Raw genomic sequence first — 22571 nt, 5'->3', positions numbered from 1 at the left:
GAATGATTTGGTAAACAGAGAAGAGGTAGTAAAAGCTTTGCGGAAGATGAAAGCCGGCAAAGGCCACACAGAACTTTCCATGGTTTACCCCAGACGCTTAACATGCCCTGATTCAATCCACTGACAGCACGTCGACCCCGGTATACCACATCGATCCAATTCACTCTATTCCTTGCCCACCTTTCACCCTCCTGCATGTTCAGGCCCCGATCACTCAAAATCTTTTTCACTCCATCTTTCCACCTCCAATTTGGTCTCCCACTTCTCGTTCCCTCCACCCCCGACACATATATCCTCTTGGTCAATCTTTCCTCACTCATTCTCTCCATGTGACCAAACCATTTCAAAACACACTCTTCTGCTCTCTCAACCACGATCTTTTTGTTTCCACACATCTCTCTTACCCTTACATTACTTACTCGATCAAACCACCTCACACCACATATTGTCCTCAAACATCTCATTTCCAGCACATCCACCCTCCTGCGCACAACTCTATCCATAGCCCACGCCTCGCAACCATACAACATTGTTGGAACCACTATTCCTTCAAACATACCCATTGCCTATCGTTAGAAAATGTCGACATACTGATTTAAACACACTCACGCTGTTCCTTGATTTTTTATCACCCTTCAAGTTACTGAAAACAACGTGTTTTTCTTTTTTTTCGAAAGAAGCAAAAGCAGCGACCTATTCTTCAGGCAATAAAAGGCAGAGGTACCTGTGGAGCATATGGGGCAGCCAGCAAAGAACATAATGCTAGGCAGAAAGAGTTTCTCTAGTGAAAACTTGGAGATAAGATTTAGGAAGCCCAGGCCAGCTAAGAAAGGTATTATGCAAGAGGAGTTAAAACCTAAGGGCAGCGTTTCCATATTGTTTTCAGTTTGATTCTTGTGTGAGATCACCTCTTTCCCGATGAGTGAGTATTGCTATTGTGCTATATTGCTATAGGAAAATTAGAAAGCTAGCAAGTAATGTAAACTTGCATACTTAAAGCAGGATTTGTCATCAGAACACGTAGAATGAATATATTTGGAACAGGTGATTGAATATCCCTGCAAGGGGAAAGACTGTAGTTCTAAAGTGATGTTTCAGTTCTGATATATATGCACAGATGTTTACCCCAGATCTATAGTTCTACAGTGCTACAGGAAATCAGGAGAAGCGACAAGCACGGCAAACTCAGGATAAGACTACAGACGACTGCATCCGACATTACTGTGGCGCAGATGTGAGTGGACACTGTCCATATTAACCCTACTACGTAATTTCTTCAGAAGTAACATTATACGAGAACTATTGACCTCCCTCATGAATACAAACCACTCAAGAACCATCATTTGCTTTCATCCTCGTAAGTCTGCAAACATCATCAGAGTGATTGGTCATCACGTCCACTGAACAAAACGGTACCAACTACACACAGTAAAATGGTAGCCACATGGTAGCTACCATTCCATTCTACCAACATCTAGCTGGAATTCATACACATAATCACAAATTTTCATCTAAATGACGGATCACTGATGAAAGTACTTGTTTGGCGCTTTCCTCCACCATAATTTGGCCATCATGCGCTTTATGGCTAACAAAACAAAAGTCTTCAACATTAAACAAATTCTGGATCTACTCGCTAATGATTAACAATCAGTCTCATGTCACTGACGGTTCTGTCATGAAAGTATTGACTGGAATCATATAAGTGCTATTCCACGATTGGAAATTTTATGCTAAGTGGTTAAGTTAGCAAAGGTAGCTACTTTAGAGAGAAAAGAAAACGTCAACAAAATCATACATCATCAAGTTTAAGATGACGCAATGATATGCTTACCTAACACCCCATGCATTGCCTCCAAAAATGGGATATTCGGTGGAGCCCAGATGGAGAGGAGTGTTGCTGTATCTGTCGTCGTGTTCAACTTTAATCTGGAACTTTTTCTTCTGGAGGATGTATGAGAAGCCTCCAGCAAGCACCCGTTCCATCCCGTGTTCTATGCCAAGCACCTGAAACCAGAATCTTACATCATTACGTCAGATCGACACAAAATGATACTCTGCATACAAAGGAATCTTACTATAATGTCACAATGTTGTGACGATCTATTTATCTATATAACTATAAATGCGATCGAAATCTATAACTGCAAAGCAGTGTTCAAGATTTACTTCAGACTTGGTAAAAATGTTATATATAAATAAAGAACACAATATGAACACATTTCAGGTACACCACTTTCCAGAAAATATAAAAAAGATCCTATATAACGGACTGTCCGGCACAGACCAGTACGGCTTAAAGTGGTGGTCTGTGTCGGATATGAAGACTAAATAGGCCACCACTGAGAGCGGGTCTGTCAGTGAGGAGAGAGCAGTACAAAATGTTGTTACTCAGAGCAAACTTTCAAGGTGAGGGAGATGAGAGACCCTTTTCGTCATCTTATTAAGCTGACAGTAGTGGAGACACGCAGCCTGGACTTCATAAAATGATAACATACCTTAACTCGAGCTTCTTTAAAACACAATATATCTTTACCTTACAGATGACTTGTTGATGCACTTCATTACCATCATGTTCATAAATCAGGTTAAGCACTGGAAATTCCCACCGTAGGAATCAATCGTGTATCCCAAGTTACTGAACAAATTGTTTAGAGGCGTATCTCTTGAACAGGAATGTAATCCAAACCACAAAGTTGACAAAGGACTATCTTACCTACTTTCTGCAAAAGCTTTATAGAAAGTTTGATACAAAAATATCTGAAAATCTATATACTTTATTTACCTGCATCTTTCTGTTTATTTCTTGAACAACAGGATCAGTGCTCTGGTTAAAGTAGAGAAAATCCGTTCCCGTCAACTTTCTAGTACCCCAAGACCAGCCATCTCGACCAAGAAGATCTTCGAAGGAGCTGATGGGTAGAAAGTTGTACTGGACTGCAAGGTGTGCAATGAGGGACGAGCGATAGGCTGTTCCGATGACCATACATGACAGGAACCAAAACCCCACCAACATCTGCAGAATACAGGAAAATTTTCTTCAACAAACATAGATCTTGGTAGCCTATCATAGTGCGCATCATTTTCGAAGGTACTTGTAACTATATAGTAAGTAAAGTGGGTAAAGACTGATCAACATTTTCAAAAAACAAAAACCTTTCTGTATTCTTTTTGTATGAAATAGTTGATTTCTTTACACACACACACACACACACACACACACACACACACACACACACACACACGCATTGACCATACGTTAGTGCTAGTGAGTCCTAGGTCTGGGCTGCATGAGTACGAATGCTGGGCGCGAAAATCGGCCCACACCCGACACGGGTGTTCATCTTCCCCTTAGGGCTGCTCAATAGATCAATTCCTAGAATAAGCTAGGTTTTATCCGGGTCTTCCTAAGGGTTTATCCAGGTCTTCCCCACATCCTCACACATATCTTCTGCGTTTTCTCCTTATGATTTAGCCAGGTCATCCTCAGCTTCTCCCCCCGTTAGGCCTTTGGTAAGGGAGCTTAAACTCTAATGGGACATTCACAAGGGAAGCTGACAGCATGAAAAATATCATCCTGCAAAATGAGTGAAACGTAGGTAATTTTATCCCAACCTTGACCTCTAAACTCAAAAGTAAAAAATGCATGGTGTCTGAACATTAAATTCCTCTTTGGTTGTAAAGCACAATATTTCATAATAGTTTATCGTTAGACATGATATCATTATGCTTTAATTCCGCCTCAGATATTCTATCTAATGATATCATTCAACAGTGAGGGAGGGTAACAGAATGGAATTTACACAGCAACAGATAAAGGATGACAATATTCCTACCCGGCCAGAGACATTAGCAGGAGGGTGTGTGGGCGGGTCCTCTAGCAACACTCCCCAGCTGTAGAAGATGGTGGAGGCCAGCCTTGGGTTACGCTCACCCGACAACGATGACCACACCCTCTGTAGCAACCACAACACGACACCAAAGACAAATGTACATGCAGCAATCAACACCCAGAGTTCTCCTGGAAAGAAATTTTTGCAGTACATAAGGGGATATAGCGGTAATATCTAGTGTACGTGATCAAATGCAAAAAAAAAATAAAGATAACTCACTTCTGTTATCGGTTAGATGTTTGTATATCCTGTTTGAAAAGATAACTTCATGTGTATTTCTAGCGTTGCAAATGAATCGATTATTCCAAAAGTAGGAAGTTTTACTTTCGGTTCAGTCTTTGTACCACTACATGATACATTATAATGTTACAACGACATGAACATTAACCGTCTCTCTCGCTGACCACAACATTGAGACTTCATCTATCTCCATACATTCCATTTTACGAAAAACACAACCTGAGTATTTGCAAAGCATAGAACATGGAAAGATGACAGTCCTTAGTATTTTTCCCAAAAGTACAAGCTTTATCATATAAACCTTTTTCTGAAAAAGTAGCTTCACTTTCTTTTCAAGGTCTGTCCAACTTTTTCAAGATACTAATTTTGTTTAGTGTAGATGATAAAGATACACTTAATATCCCCGCTATCATATTCCAAACTAGCATCAACAAAATGTGGACATTTTGAATTCTCTTCTCAGATAACAACACTGCGTCTCTAATGTTAACTATGATCAAAATTGTAAACCATTACAACACAAATGTAGACTAACCTGTAAATGGTCTTATAAGAGCCAGATGTCGTGGCAGACGACCAGGCTTTAGTGACACTATAATCATTGGATCATGAGTGTATACCCTGGTGAAGGATATGACCTCCGTCCGTGATGCTGTCTCCGTCAGGTCTAGGCTAAGGTCCGCCTGCTGGTGCTGGAGGGTTCCGACGATGCCCGTCCAGCTGCCGTTGGTCAATGGTACACCCCACTTGCCATCTGATGGTTCCCGGATCTCGTACCTGAGATCCAATAGTATCAGCAGCATCCTATACTAGCCAATATAACAAAGATGCGAACCACGAAAACAAAACATTTGGGACAATAACCATCTGAATAACACATATATTCAACACCTGCACGATGAAACAAAACTACTTCAATTTCAGTACCACTCCAACAAGACAAAACTGTATAATCACAATCCTCCTCGTGCATAAGATGCGACTAGCACAATGAAGACATCGAAGACTTGCTCTTCAATTTCCCAACACTCACCCAAGATAGTCACATTATAAATCATCACACATGACGTGTGGCCAACTTCCTAAGTGCTGCAGAAACTCCATAGAAAATAGGCAGGTATTCACATAATACATATATATATATATATATATATATATATATATATATATATATATATATATATATATATATATATATATATATATATATATATATATATATATATATATATATATATATATATATATATATATATATATATATATATATATATATATATATATATATATATTTTTTTTTTTTTTTTTTTTTTTTTCATACTATTCGCTATTTCCCGCGATAGCGAGGTAGCGTTAAGAACAGAGGACTGGGCCTTTGAGGGAATATCCTCACCTGGACCTCTCCTCTGTTCCTTCTTTTGGAAAAAAAAAAAAAAAAATATAGCGGGTTAGCGTTAACAACAGAGGACTGGGCCTTTGAGGGAATATCCTCACCTGGCCCCCTTCTCTGTTTCTTCTTTTGGAAAATTGAAAAAAAAAAAGAAACGAGAGAGGGGAGGATTTTCAGCCCCCCACTCCCTCCCCTTTAAGTCGCCTTCTACTACACGCAGGGAATACGTAGGAAGTATTCTTTCTCCCCTATCCCCAGGGATATGTCACCCATATCATATGCCTTCTCCAGATCCATAAATGCTACATACAAATCCATTTGTTTTTCGAAGTATTTCTCACATACATTCTTCAAAGCAAACACCTGATCCACACATCCTCTACCACTTCTGAATCCACACTCCTCCTACCTAGTCTGATGCTCTGTAAATGCCTTCACCCTCTCAATCAATTCCCTCCCATACAATTTTCCAGGAATACTCAACAAACCTATGCCTGTGTACTTTGAACACTCATCTTTATCCTCTTTGCCCCTGTACAGTGGCACTATACATGCATTCTCACTGCTTCTAGCACCTTACCTATCACACGATATTCTCTTAAATCTTACAATAAACGTTTATATCAACCATATCATATGCCTTCTCCAAACCCATAAATGCTACATACAAATCCATCTACTTTTTTGAAGTATTTCTTACACACATTCTTCAAAGCAAACACCTGAACCACAAATCCTCTACCAATTCTGAATCCACACTCCTCCTCCTCCCCAGTCTGATGCTCTGTGAATGCCTTCACCCTCTCAATCAATACCCTCCCATACAATTTTCAAGGAATACTCAACGAACTTCTGCCTGTGTTGTTTGAACACTCACCTTTAACCTATTTGCCTTTGTACAGTGGCACTATACATGCATTCCACCAATCCTCAGGCACCTCACCATGATCCATACATGCACTGAATATCCTTACCAACCAATCAACAACGAACTCACCCACTTTCTTGATAAATTCAATTGCAATACCATCCAAACCTGCCGCGTTGCCGGATTTCGTTGTCCGAAAGGCCTTCTCCGCCTCCTCTCTTCACCAAACCACTCTCCAAGACTCTCTCAAATCGCACATAACCCCGACCAAAACACACTGCATCTGCCACTCTGTCATCAAACATATTCAACAAACCTTCAAAATACTCACTCCATCTCCTCCTCACTTCATCACTGCCTGTTATCACTTCCCTTTTACCCCCTTTACCGATGTTCCCATGTGTTGTCGTGTCTTTCGCACGTTATTCACCTCATTCCAAAACATCTTTTTATTCTCCTTAGATTTTGATGATATTCTCTCAACCCCAGCTTTCATTTGCCCTATTTTTCAAACCTTGCACCTTCCTCTTGACCTCCTGTTACTTTCTCTTATACATCTCCCAGTCATTGCTCTCTTTCCTGGCAAGTATTGTCCAAACGACTCTCTTTTCTCTTTCAGTAACAACTTCATTTCTTCATCCTACTAATTACTGTTTTTTCTAATCTGCCCACCTCCCACCTTTATCATGCTACATGCACCTCTTGCGCATGCCATCACTGCTTCCCTAAGTACATCCTGTTCCTCACCCACTCCCCTTTGATTAAGTCCAGTAAGGACAAGTGATCTGTTGGGATTTTACGTAACACTGGCGAGTGTCACAGTGTAGTAGGAGGGTCACTATATATATATATATATATATATATATATATATATATATATATATATATATATATATATATATATATATATATATATATATATATATAAGAGAGAGAGAGAGAGAGAGAGAGAGAGAGAGAGAGAGAGAGAGAGAGAGAGAGAGAGAGAGAGAGAGAGAGAGAGAGAGAGAGAGAGAGAATGAAAGAAATTTTAATGTATGGACAGATACTGAAAAGGACACGGAAAAAAGAGGTGAAACAAGATAGTCAAAACAACTTCACATACGTGAGGTTAAGCTGAGCAGCGATGGTGTCCATCATGCGGATGTCTAGGGCGTCTCGTGGCGATACGGGGCCGTCAGGGTCCTCGCTGTTCTTCTCATAGGCGATGTATGGGAAGTACGGTAGCGCTACTATCTTGAGAGTGTGTCCCATGAAGTTCTCAGGTCTATCTGGAGTATTTATCAGAAAACATGCAAGAAATGACTGTTTACTGCGATTATTATGTGATAATTTTCTTAAACAATAATGGTAGAGCAGATATGAAACATGAAGTGTTTCTTCGCAATTCTCTGAAAGAAAGCGCTTGTTATCACTCGATCAATGACAGTAGCAAGTTATATGATTACATTCTCACACAAGATGGCCCAGCTAACAGCAGGAAAAAATGTGGACTGGTACCCAGCTCCCTTGTAGCTCTCCCTAAACTGTTAGTGATGCCCTCCAGAAGTCAACTTACAGATATGTTCTGTCCTTGCAAGAAAACTCAGCAGGGTGCCTACCAGGGCACTGGTGACAATGGATGAGACAAGTCAGCCAGTTAAATACCTCATTAAATTGGATGATGTTTGCTGTACAAATAGTGACAGTCGTCAGTCTAATGTGAATGTCGCCACTGATCCCCACATACGTACGTAAGGGAGTTCAGCAACACAAATAAGCAATATAAGGCCAAGTAGCTAATGGCGATATAGAGATTTGATATAAAGCTCTGTAATATATGAGCAGCTCTCGCATCAAGATTACCATCTTAAGTGTATACAAGATAATTCTTGAGCAGAGCAAGAACACAATCTTACATCGAGTTTTTCCAAAATTTTAGTAAGATTTATCATCGGTGGCAGCATGATCTTATCTTGATGCTACAACAGAAGCAGTCCGTCCCAGGTCGGTCTATAATACCTCTTGGAAAAGGACGTCGATATCTGCATCCCTAAACGACAACTTCACACAACTCGCTAAAGCAGATCGTTCAGCCCCACTGATAAAGGACATTATGTTCCAGACAAAACTCCCAATGTTCACTCCCGTTCGTCCGTAAGTACTTTTCAGTCGTAACCCGATAATCCTACTGGCTGAGATGGAGGGTCTGTAACCTTTATTTGTTGTAAAAAGTAAGGCCATGTATGTATCAATATTCCATATTACTTAGGCGAATATTGTGACGCCCATAATATCCTGTAACATGTTCAGATGGAAGACAATATCGTAGATAAGAGACAGTAGTGTCGATAATGACAGGTATGTTCGGATTTGCCGTAAATGTTACTGTAGTAATATCTTTCATTAAGTCCAGTAAGGACAAGTAGTCTGTTGGGATTTTACGTAACTCTGGCGAGTGTCACAGTGTAGTGGGAGGGTCACTACCTGGTATGGAAGACTGTTATTCTGAGGAAAGTGTGTTGGTGAATGAAATTGGTGGGACTTGTGCTGCACCTTTGTTTAGATTGTGTTTGAGGACCAGTGTGGTATCCGGCTGTGTTACTGTGTAGGTGAAAGTCTACATGCAAATACCTGATGTCCATTTTTTCTCATACAACATGGCCTACGTAACACCACAACGTTCAGCAATCCCGTTGTGCTACAGACTCTTCCAGGGAAGAGCCCAACTATCGTGTCTAACTAAGTTACCCACCAACATCGTAAGCGTCTTTGCTTTGGATGTGACACGCAGAGTGTTAGATGAGTAGCCCTGTGCCGTAGATAACCTATGTGTGAGAAGTGTCGCTGAATGGGACGACTGATCTATATATGGCATATGAAGACCTTGAATATATCCAGTGTAATACCAAGGAGCAAGCGTCTCGTGAGGAGATTTGCACAAGGGGAAAGAAACGCTTCCTTATTTTAGAGTTGATGCTCCTTACTGTGCTGATACAGAAGGTGCTTATTAAGGCACGTGTAATTTGTATCTGGGAGACCCAGGAAAGTAAACCTGTCTAAATGGAATTGGGGAGACCAGGCTGATGGGGCCTGAAGCCCTAGTCTCCCCTATATATCTGTGTGATAACTCCATTGTGGCTGTGAGGTGTTCCACACATGAGCCTGTACCCGTCGTTGATAGCAATCTCATGTCTAAACCCGACACTCTTAACTGTTGTTATGGTAAGAGTGTCTGGTTAATCCACGAAGCTTTGTGAGAACGTGCACCTGCTTCCACTTCCCCTCTGCCTATGACAGAGCATTTGTCAGTATGTCAGAGTGGCAGTCGCTACTCTCCCAGAACGTCGGGGTGAGAACAAGAACGTTTGCAATGTACCGTGTACACCTCAGACACTTCCATTTCAGCGTCTCACATCATGTGCAAGTGTGAAGGAATTTGTGCTTTCAGCTGTCACTCTGAGCAGCGGGCCGTCTGGTTCTAAATCAAGGCTTATTTATCCCAGACATTAGGCTCGCTGGTGATACAGTTCTTTACAAGAATTTACCAAGGATGTAGCAATTTAGATGATTATGAAATGAATATCGTAAATCAAAATGTGATTAGTTTAAGAAGTTCCATGGAAGAATAATGTATGGAGAGATACATACATATCTCTAGACCAAAGTATATTCCAGTAATAAGATCAATCATTCTTTGCAGATGACGTACCAGGGAAGAGGTTGTGTTCCAAGTGGAGGCGAGAGGACAGGTTCAACTGCTGGACACTGTGGACGCCCATCTCTCCTCTGTTGCAGTACAAACATCGGCGATAGACCTCCACACGAGCTCTTCCTTCTAAAGTAGATATGTGAATCTCATAGCGACAAAATATAGTAAATAAGAATCATCTCAAACGCCATACAATACGAAATCTCTTATCAAATATGTGTGCATAGCTGAGTACATATGGGCTATCAGTACTCTTGTCTTGTCTCATTTTTGCTTTAAGTTTAACCAATAAGCACATCCTAAGATTACAATGAGAACCCTTCACTTGTTAAGGCAACATCCTAAAAATCAGTCTCATGTATGTTACACTGAATGGAATACAGAAAATGGTTTAACACATTGCATTCGACATGTCTTAAAATCAGATATTATACAGAGGAATTTGTTGACTTTAGCACTCTCGTATGGGTGCCTTCTTGTGGCATCAGGGTGGGTGGAGGTACCTGACCCTCTTGGACCAGTACATCTGTAGGATCATAGTGGGTGGAAGTACATAGATCACCTACTGGGCATCGATCCCAGACAGGTAGAGAGGGTGAGACTCGCACATTAAGCCTCACAGCATCGGGACACAGTGGATGTCAGCAGGTATCTATTTGTAACCACCTCTTACTGTTGACTAACATTACCTTGCTGTAAGGTTCCCTTCCTTAGCCATATGTTGACTGGTAACTGCTGACGGGGGAGTATTTCTAGGGCTAGGTACAGCAAGTGGACGGTATTGCGAAGACTTGAATGAAGGAGGACGCTCTCCATCCCTGTCCTTGTACCCACCACCACTACGGACGTCTCCGGCCACAGCCACAATTTAGACCACTCTAGGAACCTATTAAAGAATATACTGTAAGACAATTTATTCTAGATTTGGGAATTAGTGTTATTGTTTAGGTTTGCTATATGAGCAATTATGTAAAGACAACATTGTAATCAGACGGTACAATTCATGCAGCATTTACTGTCGGCAGAAGTTGTAGTTAGATTTGCTTGGTGTCTGCCCTGTAGGAGCCCTTGTCTTAGGTTGACAAGCTCAGGTCACAAATGAACAATAAGAGATTTAAAAAGAGGACGTAAAAATCATCATAATGTAAAATTTTAGAATGTAACGTTAAATTTTGTATAGTGACAATGAAAATTTTCTAAACTTGACAGCATATTCTTCAGTAAATTAAAACAATTCAAGACAAAATTTCATGTACTGCTTAAGAATGTATTTGTAAAATTTCACAAAAAATAAACACATCAACCTGAACAGGAGAGTGTTATTGGTGGTGTCTATATAGAGGATGAGGGCGCGGCAGGAGAACCTCACATCGCCCCAGAGCCCCTGGAGGAGGTGATGCTGTGCTGGTTGTCCCTGGGAGAACAGCAATCCCACGTCTACCACCGTGCTCGCCTCCCCTCCACCCGCCAGTCGTCTGAGGCAACAACTTGGTTTTCACCTAGAACGTACTGAAAGGGTCATGTGAACGCCACACATCATTGCACAAAAATGTTCTGTATTTGGGTAAATTCCTACCTAAAGTTCTCTATATGTTAATGAAGACTGAAAATATATGTAATCAGTATTGGATCATTGCCGTGGGCCACATGTATGGCTTGGTGGGTGTAATAGTTCATTCTCTACAGCGCCTGCACGATGCAACTGAGCGTCACTGACGTGTGTCACTTGGATACGTTGCACAAACTTTGGCCTTTTCGTTGCAGAAGTAACAGATGCTTCGCTAGCACAATGTTCAGATATGTTGTACCGATAATCCAACGAGCACTTTGTTAAACTCGAGGAAATGAATGTTCGCTCGCTAACCTATGATGATTTTCATCGATTAAAGAAAAGGAGGATGAACTGAAGAGCACGTAAACTTATGCCCCGCCAGCCAACTGGGGTATTTGTGCCAAGATTTCTCCAAGGCGGTATTAAAGATGAATCACACCTGAAGCATCAAAAGAATCTTTTTCTTATAATTCCATCCTGAAACATCCTACTTGTGTCAATAGCATTGGTCCAGAACACAGCTTTATGATCTCTTGCCAGTAGCTGTACTTAAGTTAACATTGTCATTACCTCATACTTCCAGCCACTGACCAAGTCATACCCCAGGAGCCTTTGACCAATACCTACAGTTTGAAAATTAACCCGGCAATCTCCTGTCAAGCTATATTTCAGGTAAAGTTGCCACATTTCCTCACTAGTAACTGTAGTATAGGATAAAACTTGAAAAATCTTGAATGCAATTGTATTTTGGTACAGAGCCAACATCATGTATCGCTACTGTAATTAGGGCATACTCTCACAAGATCTTTTCTCGCGTGATATATGCCTTAGATAAGATATTCCTTTATAAAGCTGATTTTTAACATAAACTTTTTCGTACAAATATGTAAACAGTTACAACCTGCTGTCATTTACTAACCTGAGAATATAAGAGAACTCTGAAGTGTTGTCTGTTGTGGTGGCCAGCACCAGCTGACAACTGGTCAAGTGTTGCTTCACCACCTGGCTCACCACAACGGCCACCTGGTTCATGAAGCTGTCAACCAGGCCAGCTACCAGATCCCCGGGGCCGTCTACCAGGCCTGCCACCTGCTGTACAAGGTCGTCTACCAAGCTTCCCTCTTGCTCGGGGTCGTCTACCAGGCCTGCCACTTGCTCTGCGGGGTCGTCTACCACGCCTGCCACCTGCTTCTCAGGGCCGTTTAATACGCCTACCACTTGATCCTCCATGCCACACACATCCTCTATACCCACCGTGGACACCAGGAGCCACAGGACATGTAAGCATGTTGACACAGGCATCACTATGTCTGGAAAGATGAGTATCATTGTAGGTATGCAACAATCACCACTGAAAAGAGAATATATAGATTTGAATACGACAACATAAAAACAGTTGTTAATTCTTTCTTATGTTATAAATAGATATGAATACGACAACATAAAAACAGTTCTTAATTCTTTCTTATGTTATAAATAGATTTGAATACGACAACATAAAAACAGTTGTTACTTCTTTCTTATGTTCTCTGATTTTCTTAGCATTGTTCTACCATTAGGTGGATGCTCAAACACCATTTGTCCAAAGTTATCCACATATATATTCAATCTTTCTCCTTCACAGAAGCATCATCAGGAATCTACAAAAAAGAAAAACTGCGTCACAAAACTTGTATAAGTAAATCGTTTTACTATCTTATTCAGGTTTTGTGACTCGGGTTTTCTTTTTATGGATTCCTGATGATGCGTGTGTGAAAGCAAAAGCTTAAATCTATATATGGAGAACTTCGGAAAATTGGTGTTTGAGCATCCAACTAATGGTAAAATGATACTGAGAAAATTAGAGAACATGAGAAAGAAGATTAACAACTGTAAATATGCTGTCGTATTCAATTCTATGTGTATTAGAGAAGACCTGCTCCCAGCATACACTAATATATATATATATATATATATATATATATATATATATATATATATATATATATATATATATATATATATATATATATATATATATATACTTAGTTTTCATACTAGATAATTTCGTGTATATATACATGTGGCGACTTATCCATGCCCAGACGTCGTAGAAACGAATAACATTCGTACACACAGATGTAAGGCAGAGCTGATGGCATTTTAATCCTGTGAAAATCAAATTCGAAGTAAATCACATATGATCACCGGAGACAAGCGGGTACAATGTGCAATTGACAGAAATATGCTATGCATGGCTAGGCATTACCGACACTGGCGCGACATTTAATCTACACTTAAAAGATGACACAGAAGAGAAGGTTTATTGGATTTTGTTGTTTTGTTCATATCTCACTCTTTTCAATCCTTATTATGTTTGGAAATCCCCTAGTTTTCGGATCTCAACTCACCCTTTGTTGGGTTTCATGGATGTAGTCTTGTTTAGATCAAAAACTATTGTAACAACTTTATGTCCTTCTCTTTTATATCTCACAATATTTGGACATACTGAAACATATATAAGTCACAAGAAGTAAACCTTGCGTGCAGTGCCGTACTTAATAATTTTTCTCCTGCATATTCTGCTCCTGTTTATTACACAGCCATTTATCGTGAAACACGGACATTCAGTCACTGTAAAGTACACTCAGTCAGTCACTGGAAAGAATCACACGTCGGAAGCCAGACGTTCAAGCCACAGTTTTTTTTAACATAGCGTTCAGATATTACTGCAAAGCTACCTGCTGGCAGATATTAAACCAGAACATCTGGCATATAACCTCTGCTCCAGTAACAGCATTTTCCTTTTGTTTTTGTTTTTTTCTATTTGGTATATCTGACGTATGATACGTATGATACCTTGATAAGTTGATACCTTCCACTGAACCCAAAATATTATTCATGATACCCACCAGTAAACCCAACATACTCATGAATGATACCCCACCAACTGAACCAATCATACTCATACATTCATGAGGTTCGTGACAAATGGCGGTAAAAGAGATGGAAGAATAGATCTCACCTGTACCTCCTGACGTGGCACATCCTTCAGAACCATTCAGTAGTACATCGTCTCTGTATCTGTGTCTTTATATTTCGCAGTTTGCAGAGGTACCTGTGTTCTGAATTATGCCACGTATGGACACACACATACATGTGCAGCCTGCCGCTAAAGCCCGAAGTTCATAACAAAACACAATCGCTTTACTTAAAGTTATCCCTTTGACGAGCAAGATCCTGAATTTCCACCACTTAAGGCAATGTGAACTGAGTATCGCTCACATAATACCCACCCAATAAAAGGTACCAGATGTAATCATATCTTCAGGTTTACGAACATTTCCAGTTTTTCTGCACCTCAATAAAGCAGTGCCATCAAGAGAGTTCAGTGCAAACAGTGTACCTTAGCACACGCATGTGAATGTCGGGGAGGAATGTATAACACACGGTGATTCTGTTTTTAGATCGTCTGTTTTTCTGTGCATCACGGCAGCACGACAATGTAAGAGCTCATAACCACGATGAGGGATGGAGGATTTATGTACTAGAATATAGTCAGACATTGGATTCATTAACTAAAGACCAGACGAAACTTGCAGTAAATACATTGTTTTAGAATCCCCATAACACCTATTGCCTCAACAGTGAAATGGCAGAAACGGTTGCAGAATACATGAAAGGGAAAATGTAGTTGGCACTCTCTTTGAGCGTTTAAAGTACCGGCCGAAGCTGATAGCCAGGGTAAGTAACTGCAGTCGTCTCCTATGACATTATCAATAACAATGTCAGTTCTCATTAACATATCGTGAAGAACCATACCATAAGATGCTTAATATTACAGTTCTCAATATCATCCATCTACTCTCGTGGTCAGACAGAATCTTCTTCAAGGAATTTCACATAAATCCTCTTCCTGTAACTCGATCATGATGGGAAAGAGCAGATCTAAACAAACAGGAGCAACTCACGGCCGCTTGAACAACAAATGAGGAAGGAAAAATGTTAACTTACGAGTTGAATTAACGAATATAGACATAGGAAAGCAAAAGGAGAGGAAAAACATAAAAGATAATTGACAACATCGGATGAAATGGCAAGCTGAAAAAGATCTCCGTGGGACAAACTGGAGATGAAGGCGTTCTTCAGCCCGTGTGGGAACCAGCTTTCCAATACTGGGGTTCGATATCCCAACCCCGTAAGGATATGGACATCTAAGTCTACTGGGTAGACTTGCTAAACTATACAAGATTTAGTACAGAGAGAGAAAGGTTCGTTAGAATGAGAATTTGAACCTAGAGGCAGTGGAGTGTTTCAGATATGTAGAAGTGGATTATGGCAGCGAATAGAACCATAGATGCTGAAGCAGGCTTTAGGGTGGGTGAAGGGGCTTTGTGGCGCGTTGTGGAGTGTGTGGCAAGAGCAGCTGTAGCCTGTGAGGACGAAGATGGATATGTTTGATGATATATTAGTCCCAGTGGTAATGCATGGATGTATATACAAAGCATTGGCACAATGTAAGAAAGAAATATACGAAAGAGGGTGGATGTATTGCAAATGAAATATTTGAGGATACTACGTGGCTTAAGGAGGGTTGATCGAATAAGAAATGACAAGGTGAGAGAGAGAGAGAGAGAGAGAGATTAGTAAAAGACTAGTAAGTTGAAGATGGCGAGCTCAAATAGTATGGAGGTATTGACATACTGAGAGGATGAGAGAGGAGAAGACGACAAAGAAGGTATTCATGGCGGAAGTGGAGGAAGCAATAGTTAAGAAACCTAGGAGGAGACGGAAGGATAGAGTGAAAGATGTTCTGAGTGACTGGGACCTGAACATGCAAGAGGGTGTGGATTGGAGAGATGAAGTATACAGGAGGTGACATGGTGTCGGTGGGCTGAGCCATGTGTAGCGGTCGGGGGAAACCACTGAGAGATATGTTGGGCTTGGCTGTGGATAAGATGCATTATACACAACAACTTGGAGAGCAAATGTGAGCAAATGAGATTCATCTTCGTCTGTTTCTGTTGCGATGCAGGAAACGGCGAACAAGTATAAAATATAATGAAACAATAGAAAAAATAAAGATGGACACGATCTGGTTTGATCACTTGATCTTTTGCCAAGTTTTGTACAGTTTTTAACAAGTTTGAAAAACTCAAAATGACCACCAGTCGTCACTTTCGCTTCAGGACATACACTATAGTTTCTCAGCTCTTCCTCCAATCTGCCAACTGTGGTGAAGTTTGCCAAGGGCTTTTGGGAATGTGTCAAAAGAAGATGGTGGATAATGATCAAAAGCAAAAAAGAATACGTAGAGGATGGGCCTTCCTAACTTGACCCACTTTACCAAGAACCTATGATGATAATGATAATATTCGATAAGATTTTTATGAGATCTTCAGTACTTACTTTCTGCTACCGCAGTTGGTGGTGTTGTCGCCATCACTTCAGTGCCCACACTGTCCCGCGGCCCAGTACCTTTCTACTCAGATATCGAGCGCGCGCGCGCGAGAGAGAGAGAGAGAGTGTATGTGTGTGTGTGTGTGCGTGTGTGTGTGTGTGTATGTATGTGTATACGTGTACGTTCATGCATAGGAGTAATGATATGGTACATATATACAGAGTGAAGACGACGGAGTACCGTGAGCGTAAACTCTCCCCCCCCCCCCCCAAAAAAAAAAGTAAATAGCTTTCAGTAATCACACACACACACATATTATATATATATATATATATATATATATATATATATATATATATATCATACAAACCTCCAACAGCCAGGATCGAACCAGGGACCCCTTTGCAACAGGCGGGAGCGATACTGCTAGGCTATGATCGCTGCTGGAGGTTTGTATATTAAAACACGTATATACATACATACACGTCCACACACACACATATACATGCCTATGAATTTCAACGTATACATATTTATATGTGTATATACACAGACATATACATATATACATATGTACATAATTCATACTTGCTGCCTTTATTCAATCCCGTCGCCACACCGCCACGCATGCGCGCGAGGTAGCACTAGGAAAAGACAACAAAGGCCACATTCGTTCACACTGTCTCTAGCTGTCATGTATAATGCACCGACACCACAGCTCCCTTTCCACATCCAGGCCCCACAGAACTTTCCATAGTTTACCCCAGACGCTTCACATGCCCTGGTTCAATCCATTGACAGCACGTCGACCCCGGTATACCACATCCTTCCAATTCACTCTAATCCTTGCACGCCTTTCACCCTCCTGCATGTTCAGGCCCCGATACCTTAAAATTTTTTTCACTCCATCTTTCCACCTCCTATTTGGCCTCCCACTTCTCATTCCCTCCACCTCTGACACATACATCCTCTTTGTCAATCTTTCCTCAGTCGTTCTCTCCATGTGACCAAACCCTTTCAGTGCACACTCTTCTGCTCTCTCAACCACACTCTTTTTATTACCACACATATCTCTCTTACCCTTCCATTACTTATTCGATCAAACCACCTCACACCACATATTGTACTCAAACATCTCATTTCCAACACATCGACCCTCCTCCGCACAACTCTATCTATACCCTACGCCTCGCCACCATATAACATTGTTGGAACCAATATTCCTTCAAATATACCCATTTTTGCTTTCCGAGATAACGTTCTCAACTTCCACACATTTTTCATCGCTCCCAGAACCTTCGCCACCCCCCCACCCTGTGACTCACCTTCGCTTCCATGGTTCCATCCGCTGCCAAATCCACTCCCAAATCCACTTTACTTCCTCCAGTTTTTCTCCATTCAAACTTACCTCCCAGTTGACTTGTCCCTCAACCCTACTGTACCTAATAACCTTGCTCTTATTCACATTTACTCTCAGCTTTCTTCTTTCACACGCTCTACCAAACTCAGTCACCAGCTTCTCCAGTTTCTAACTCGAATCAGCCACCAGCGCTGCATCATCAGCGAACAACAACTGACTCACTTCCCAAGACCTCTCATCCACAACAGACTGCATACTCGCCCCTCTCTAAAACTCTTGCATTCACCTCCCAACACACCCCATCCATAAACAAATTAAACAACCATGGAGAAATAACGCACCCCTGCCGCAAACCTACATTCACTGATAACCAATCACTTTCCTCTCTTCCTACTCGCACACATCCCTCACACCCTAGATAAAAAACTTTTCACTGCTTATAACAACTTGCAACTCACACCATATATTCTTAATACCTTCCACAGAGCATCTCTATCAACTTTATCATATGCCTTCTCCAGATCCATAAATGCTACATACAAATCCATCTGTTCTCACACGCATTCTTCAAAGCAAACACCTGATCCACACATCCTCTACCACTTCTGAAACCACACTACTCTTCCCCAGTCTGATGCTCTGTACATGCCTTCACCCTCTCAATCAATACCCTCCCATATAATTTCCCAGGAACACTCAACAAACTTATACCTCTATGATTTAAGCACTCACCTTTATCCACTTTGCCTTTGTACAATGGTACTATCCATGCATTCCACCAATCCTCAGGCACCTCACCATGAGTCATACATACATTAGATGTCCTTACCAACCAGTCAACAACACAGTCACTCCTTTTTTTAATAAATTCCACAGCAACACCATCCAAACCTGCTGCCTTGCCGGCTTTTTATCTCCCGCAAAGCTTTTACTACCTCCTCTCTGTTTTCCAAATTACTCTCCCTAACCCTCTCACTTCGCACACCACCTCGACCAAAACACCTTATATCTGCCACTCTATCATCAAACACATTCAACAGACCTTCAAACTACTCACTCCATCTCCTTCTCACATCACCGCTACTTGTTATCACCTCCCTATTAGCCCCCTTCACCGATGTTCCCGTTGTTTTCTTGTATTACGCACTTTATTTACCGCCTTCCAAAACATCTTTTTCTTCTCCCTAAAATTTAATGATACACTTTCACACCAACTCTCATTTGGCCTCTTTTTCACCTCTTAGACCTTTCTCTTTCTTTTATACATCTCCCAGTCATTTTGTACTATTTCCCTGCAAAAATCGTCCAAATGCCTTTCTCTTCTCTTTCACTAATAATCTTACTTCTTCATCCCACCACACACTACCCTTTCCAATCTGCCGACCTCCCACGCTTCTCATGCCGTAAGCATCTTTTGCGCAAGCCATCACTGCTTCCCTAAATACATCCCATTCCTCCCCCACTCCCCTTACGTCCTTTGCTCTCACCTTCTTCCATTCTACACTCAGTGTCTCCTGGTACTTCCTCACACAAGTTTCCTTCTCAAGCTCACTTACTCTCACCACTCTCTTCACCCCAACATCACTAGTCTGTGATGATAGTTATGAAGGCGAAATCGCATTTCAGTAGGAGTTCATATAGTTTTGGCTAATATAAAATTCTTTTCTATTACATGCAGCTCTACTTATTTTGCGGAGAAAAGTCGCATCGTGAGGTGCAAACAAGCAATGCTAGAGTTTTAAAACAGCACATTTATGTTCTCTAATTTTCTCAGTATTATTCTACCATTAGGTGGGTGTTCAAACACTAGTTGTACAAAGTTATCCATTTATTTCAATCAAGCTATAGGTATCATTAGTAATCTACAAAAAGATATCATACTGCGTCACAAAACTTGAATGATAGGTAAATAGCACATAGAAGTCAAAGATGACACTAAAAGCGAAACAAATGAACATCATGAAGGTTAGTAGGAATTACACTCTAAATACAACATATGGAAACAAACTTATAGTTGAGGAAACACAGTAGAACAATATAAACGAGGTAGGAATATAGAAACTCTATCACTGAACACATTAAGCAGGGCCGCGTTCCTCCTGACCAGAAATGGCGGACTTTGTAGCTTCAGACAGGTCAATAACTTGTCCCATCTGTACTAAAAAGGCATTATGTCTACGTCCTAGTGGCAGGCCATCAAAGAGCTGTATGGCAGTCGTCATGTTTGTTTGGATATTGATGACAGGTGCTTTCTCTCTCAAGTGAATGACTTCTAATATCTGCAGCTTCCTCCGATCACAGCAACTAGTAATGATTTTGGTGTTATTCACCATAATCTCCCTCGCTAGTATCGTTCCATGCTTTTGTGCATGATCTTGTCTGATTCCACCTTCTTGTAACTGAAGCGAGAGGCTGCGGCTTACAGTGCAGGTCGGTTGTACGTCCAATGTAGTGGGGCTGACAGTCCCCAATATTTCATCGATGCTCATATGCCACATCGATACGATTCAAACGTCCATAAGCGACCTACCATATTGTTGTTCATGACGAGCGAACATGTTTCCGGATTGTTGTAGTATATTATTATACTGATATCCTTGTCTTCATCAATTGCTTTGCAGTTTCTATCCACATTATCTCGCACGACCATCTCGTCCTTTCGATATGTTGTCGTAAATGTGTTACTGTAGTAAACATCAATGCTCTCATGTTGAGGTTGTCTATTTACCGCGAGATGTTGCTCTAGCATGTTGTTCACAATGGTATCAAATTCAGTATTTAGATATCCACTGTTAATTAACATTTGCAGGACACGTCGAAGTTCTTGGTGTACAAGTGGCTAGGCTGAGCACAACTTAATACCTCTCCTCCTGTACCATGGTTGTGGGCATGGTAAGATCTTTGTGGTTAGTGAAAGAACCTGGCTTCCAGCAGGTGCGACTACTGACTGTGGAGGAGAAAATGGCAGGAGCGAGCCAGGATCTCCCCCAGCAAGCTGAAGAAGGCAATGATGTAGCCCAGCAGCAGCAGGTAAAATGCTCCCTGTAGATGATCCAGTCCCAGTACCACTTGACGCTCTTCATCCTGTACACGATATATATATATATATATATATATATATATATATATATATATATATATATATATATATATATATATATATATACACCACTGACAAGTTATATGTGATGATTTAGGAATAAGACACAGAACAGGTACTTTGAAAATGCGATCGCCTTCTGTTACACAGTTGCAAAGATAATAGATTAAAAAAGAAGTCACTGCATCTACATGCAATCATGATCCTGTGAGTGATGTATAACCTGTGGCTGACAAAATCTGAAGAAATATATCTGTTGTAAGTCGAAGAGCAGTTATCATTATTTCTCACTCTGCCCCAGAGCTGAATCTCTCACCTCAGAGGAGACTGTCTTGCTCGCTCCCTTGGTACTGACAACTCTCTCTCTCAGGACATCATCCAGCCAGTACGTGATCAGCCCCGCCTCCATCATTCGCTGCTTCATCGCACTGATCTGGTCAATGAATGGCGCGCCTCGTCTGGAAAATATTTTGTGGAAAGAAAGAAGCCAACAAACAAATGAGAGAGAGAAAGAGAGAGAGAGAGAGAGAGAGAGAGAGAGAGAGAGAGAGAGAGAGAGAGAGAGAGAGAGAGAGAGAGAGAGAGAGAGAGTCCAACATAGCCATGACTGGAGCATGCGATTGTCCGTGTCATCTTGCCTATTATGAAAATTGAATTGTCGACATACAGAAATGACCACACCCACACGGTTCCTTGATTTTATTTCGGTCTTCAAGTTGCTAAGAGCAACGTGTTTTTCTTCGAACAAAGCAACTGCGGCGACCTACAGTGCAAGGGATAGAGGGCATGGGTACCAGAGGAGCCTGTGGGGTGGCCAGCGAAGAACGCAATGTTGGGCAGAAAGAGTCTGCCAAGTGGAAACTGGAGATAAGATTTAGGAAGCTTGAGGAATCAAGGCCTAAGGGCAGCGTTTCCACATAGCTTTCTGTACTGAATCTTATGTGAGATCACCTCCTTCCCGATGAGCAAGTATTGCTATAGTGCTTCAATGCTACAGGTAAAACAGGAAGTTAGCAAGCAAGTTGGAACTGCATACTAAAAGTGAGATTTGCGGTCGGAACAAAAAGGAAAGAATATATTTGAAACAGTTGATTGAA

The 22571-nt window shown here is 41.1% G+C and overlaps 1 protein-coding gene across 1 annotated transcript; it reads right to left on the bottom strand.

Annotated features, from left to right (window-relative positions):
- Positions 1 to 1474: 1474 nt before the first annotated feature.
- Positions 1475 to 12963, bottom strand: LOC139763982 (glutamate receptor ionotropic, kainate 4-like). Its single transcript, XM_071690456.1, has 9 exons — positions 12554 to 12963; positions 10772 to 10968; positions 10083 to 10208; positions 7497 to 7662; positions 4669 to 4910; positions 3837 to 4021; positions 2786 to 3016; positions 1835 to 2007; positions 1475 to 1478 (listed from the first exon to the last, which is right to left on the bottom strand). Exons 1-9 carry the CDS (start codon positions 12961 to 12963, stop codon positions 1475 to 1477), a joined length of 1734 nt encoding a protein of 577 aa, XP_071546557.1.
- Positions 12964 to 22571: the final 9608 nt, after the last annotated feature.

This window comes from Panulirus ornatus, chromosome 48 (genome assembly GCF_036320965.1).
Source record: "Panulirus ornatus isolate Po-2019 chromosome 48, ASM3632096v1, whole genome shotgun sequence".
Taxonomy (NCBI): domain Eukaryota; kingdom Metazoa; phylum Arthropoda; class Malacostraca; order Decapoda; family Palinuridae; genus Panulirus; species Panulirus ornatus.
Note: the sequence above shows the minus strand (reverse complement) of the source record. Positions and strands in the feature narration are given on the sequence as shown.

What these genes read in the sequence shown, in the direction of transcription:
- LOC139763982 (XM_071690456.1), bottom strand. Translation starts at nt 12,963, where the DNA reads ATGATACTCATCTTTCCAGACATAGTGATGCCTGTGTCAACATGCTTA. An exon ending in GAAGGGAACCTTACAGCAAG is followed by an intron (nt 10,209 to 10,771) that starts GTAATGTTAGTC and finishes TATCTACTTTAG; the next exon opens with AAGGAAGAGCTCGTGTGGAG. An exon ending in TCTTATAAGACCATTTACAG is followed by an intron (nt 4,022 to 4,668) that starts GTTAGTCTACAT and finishes ATTTCTTTCCAG; the next exon opens with GAGAACTCTGGGTGTTGATT.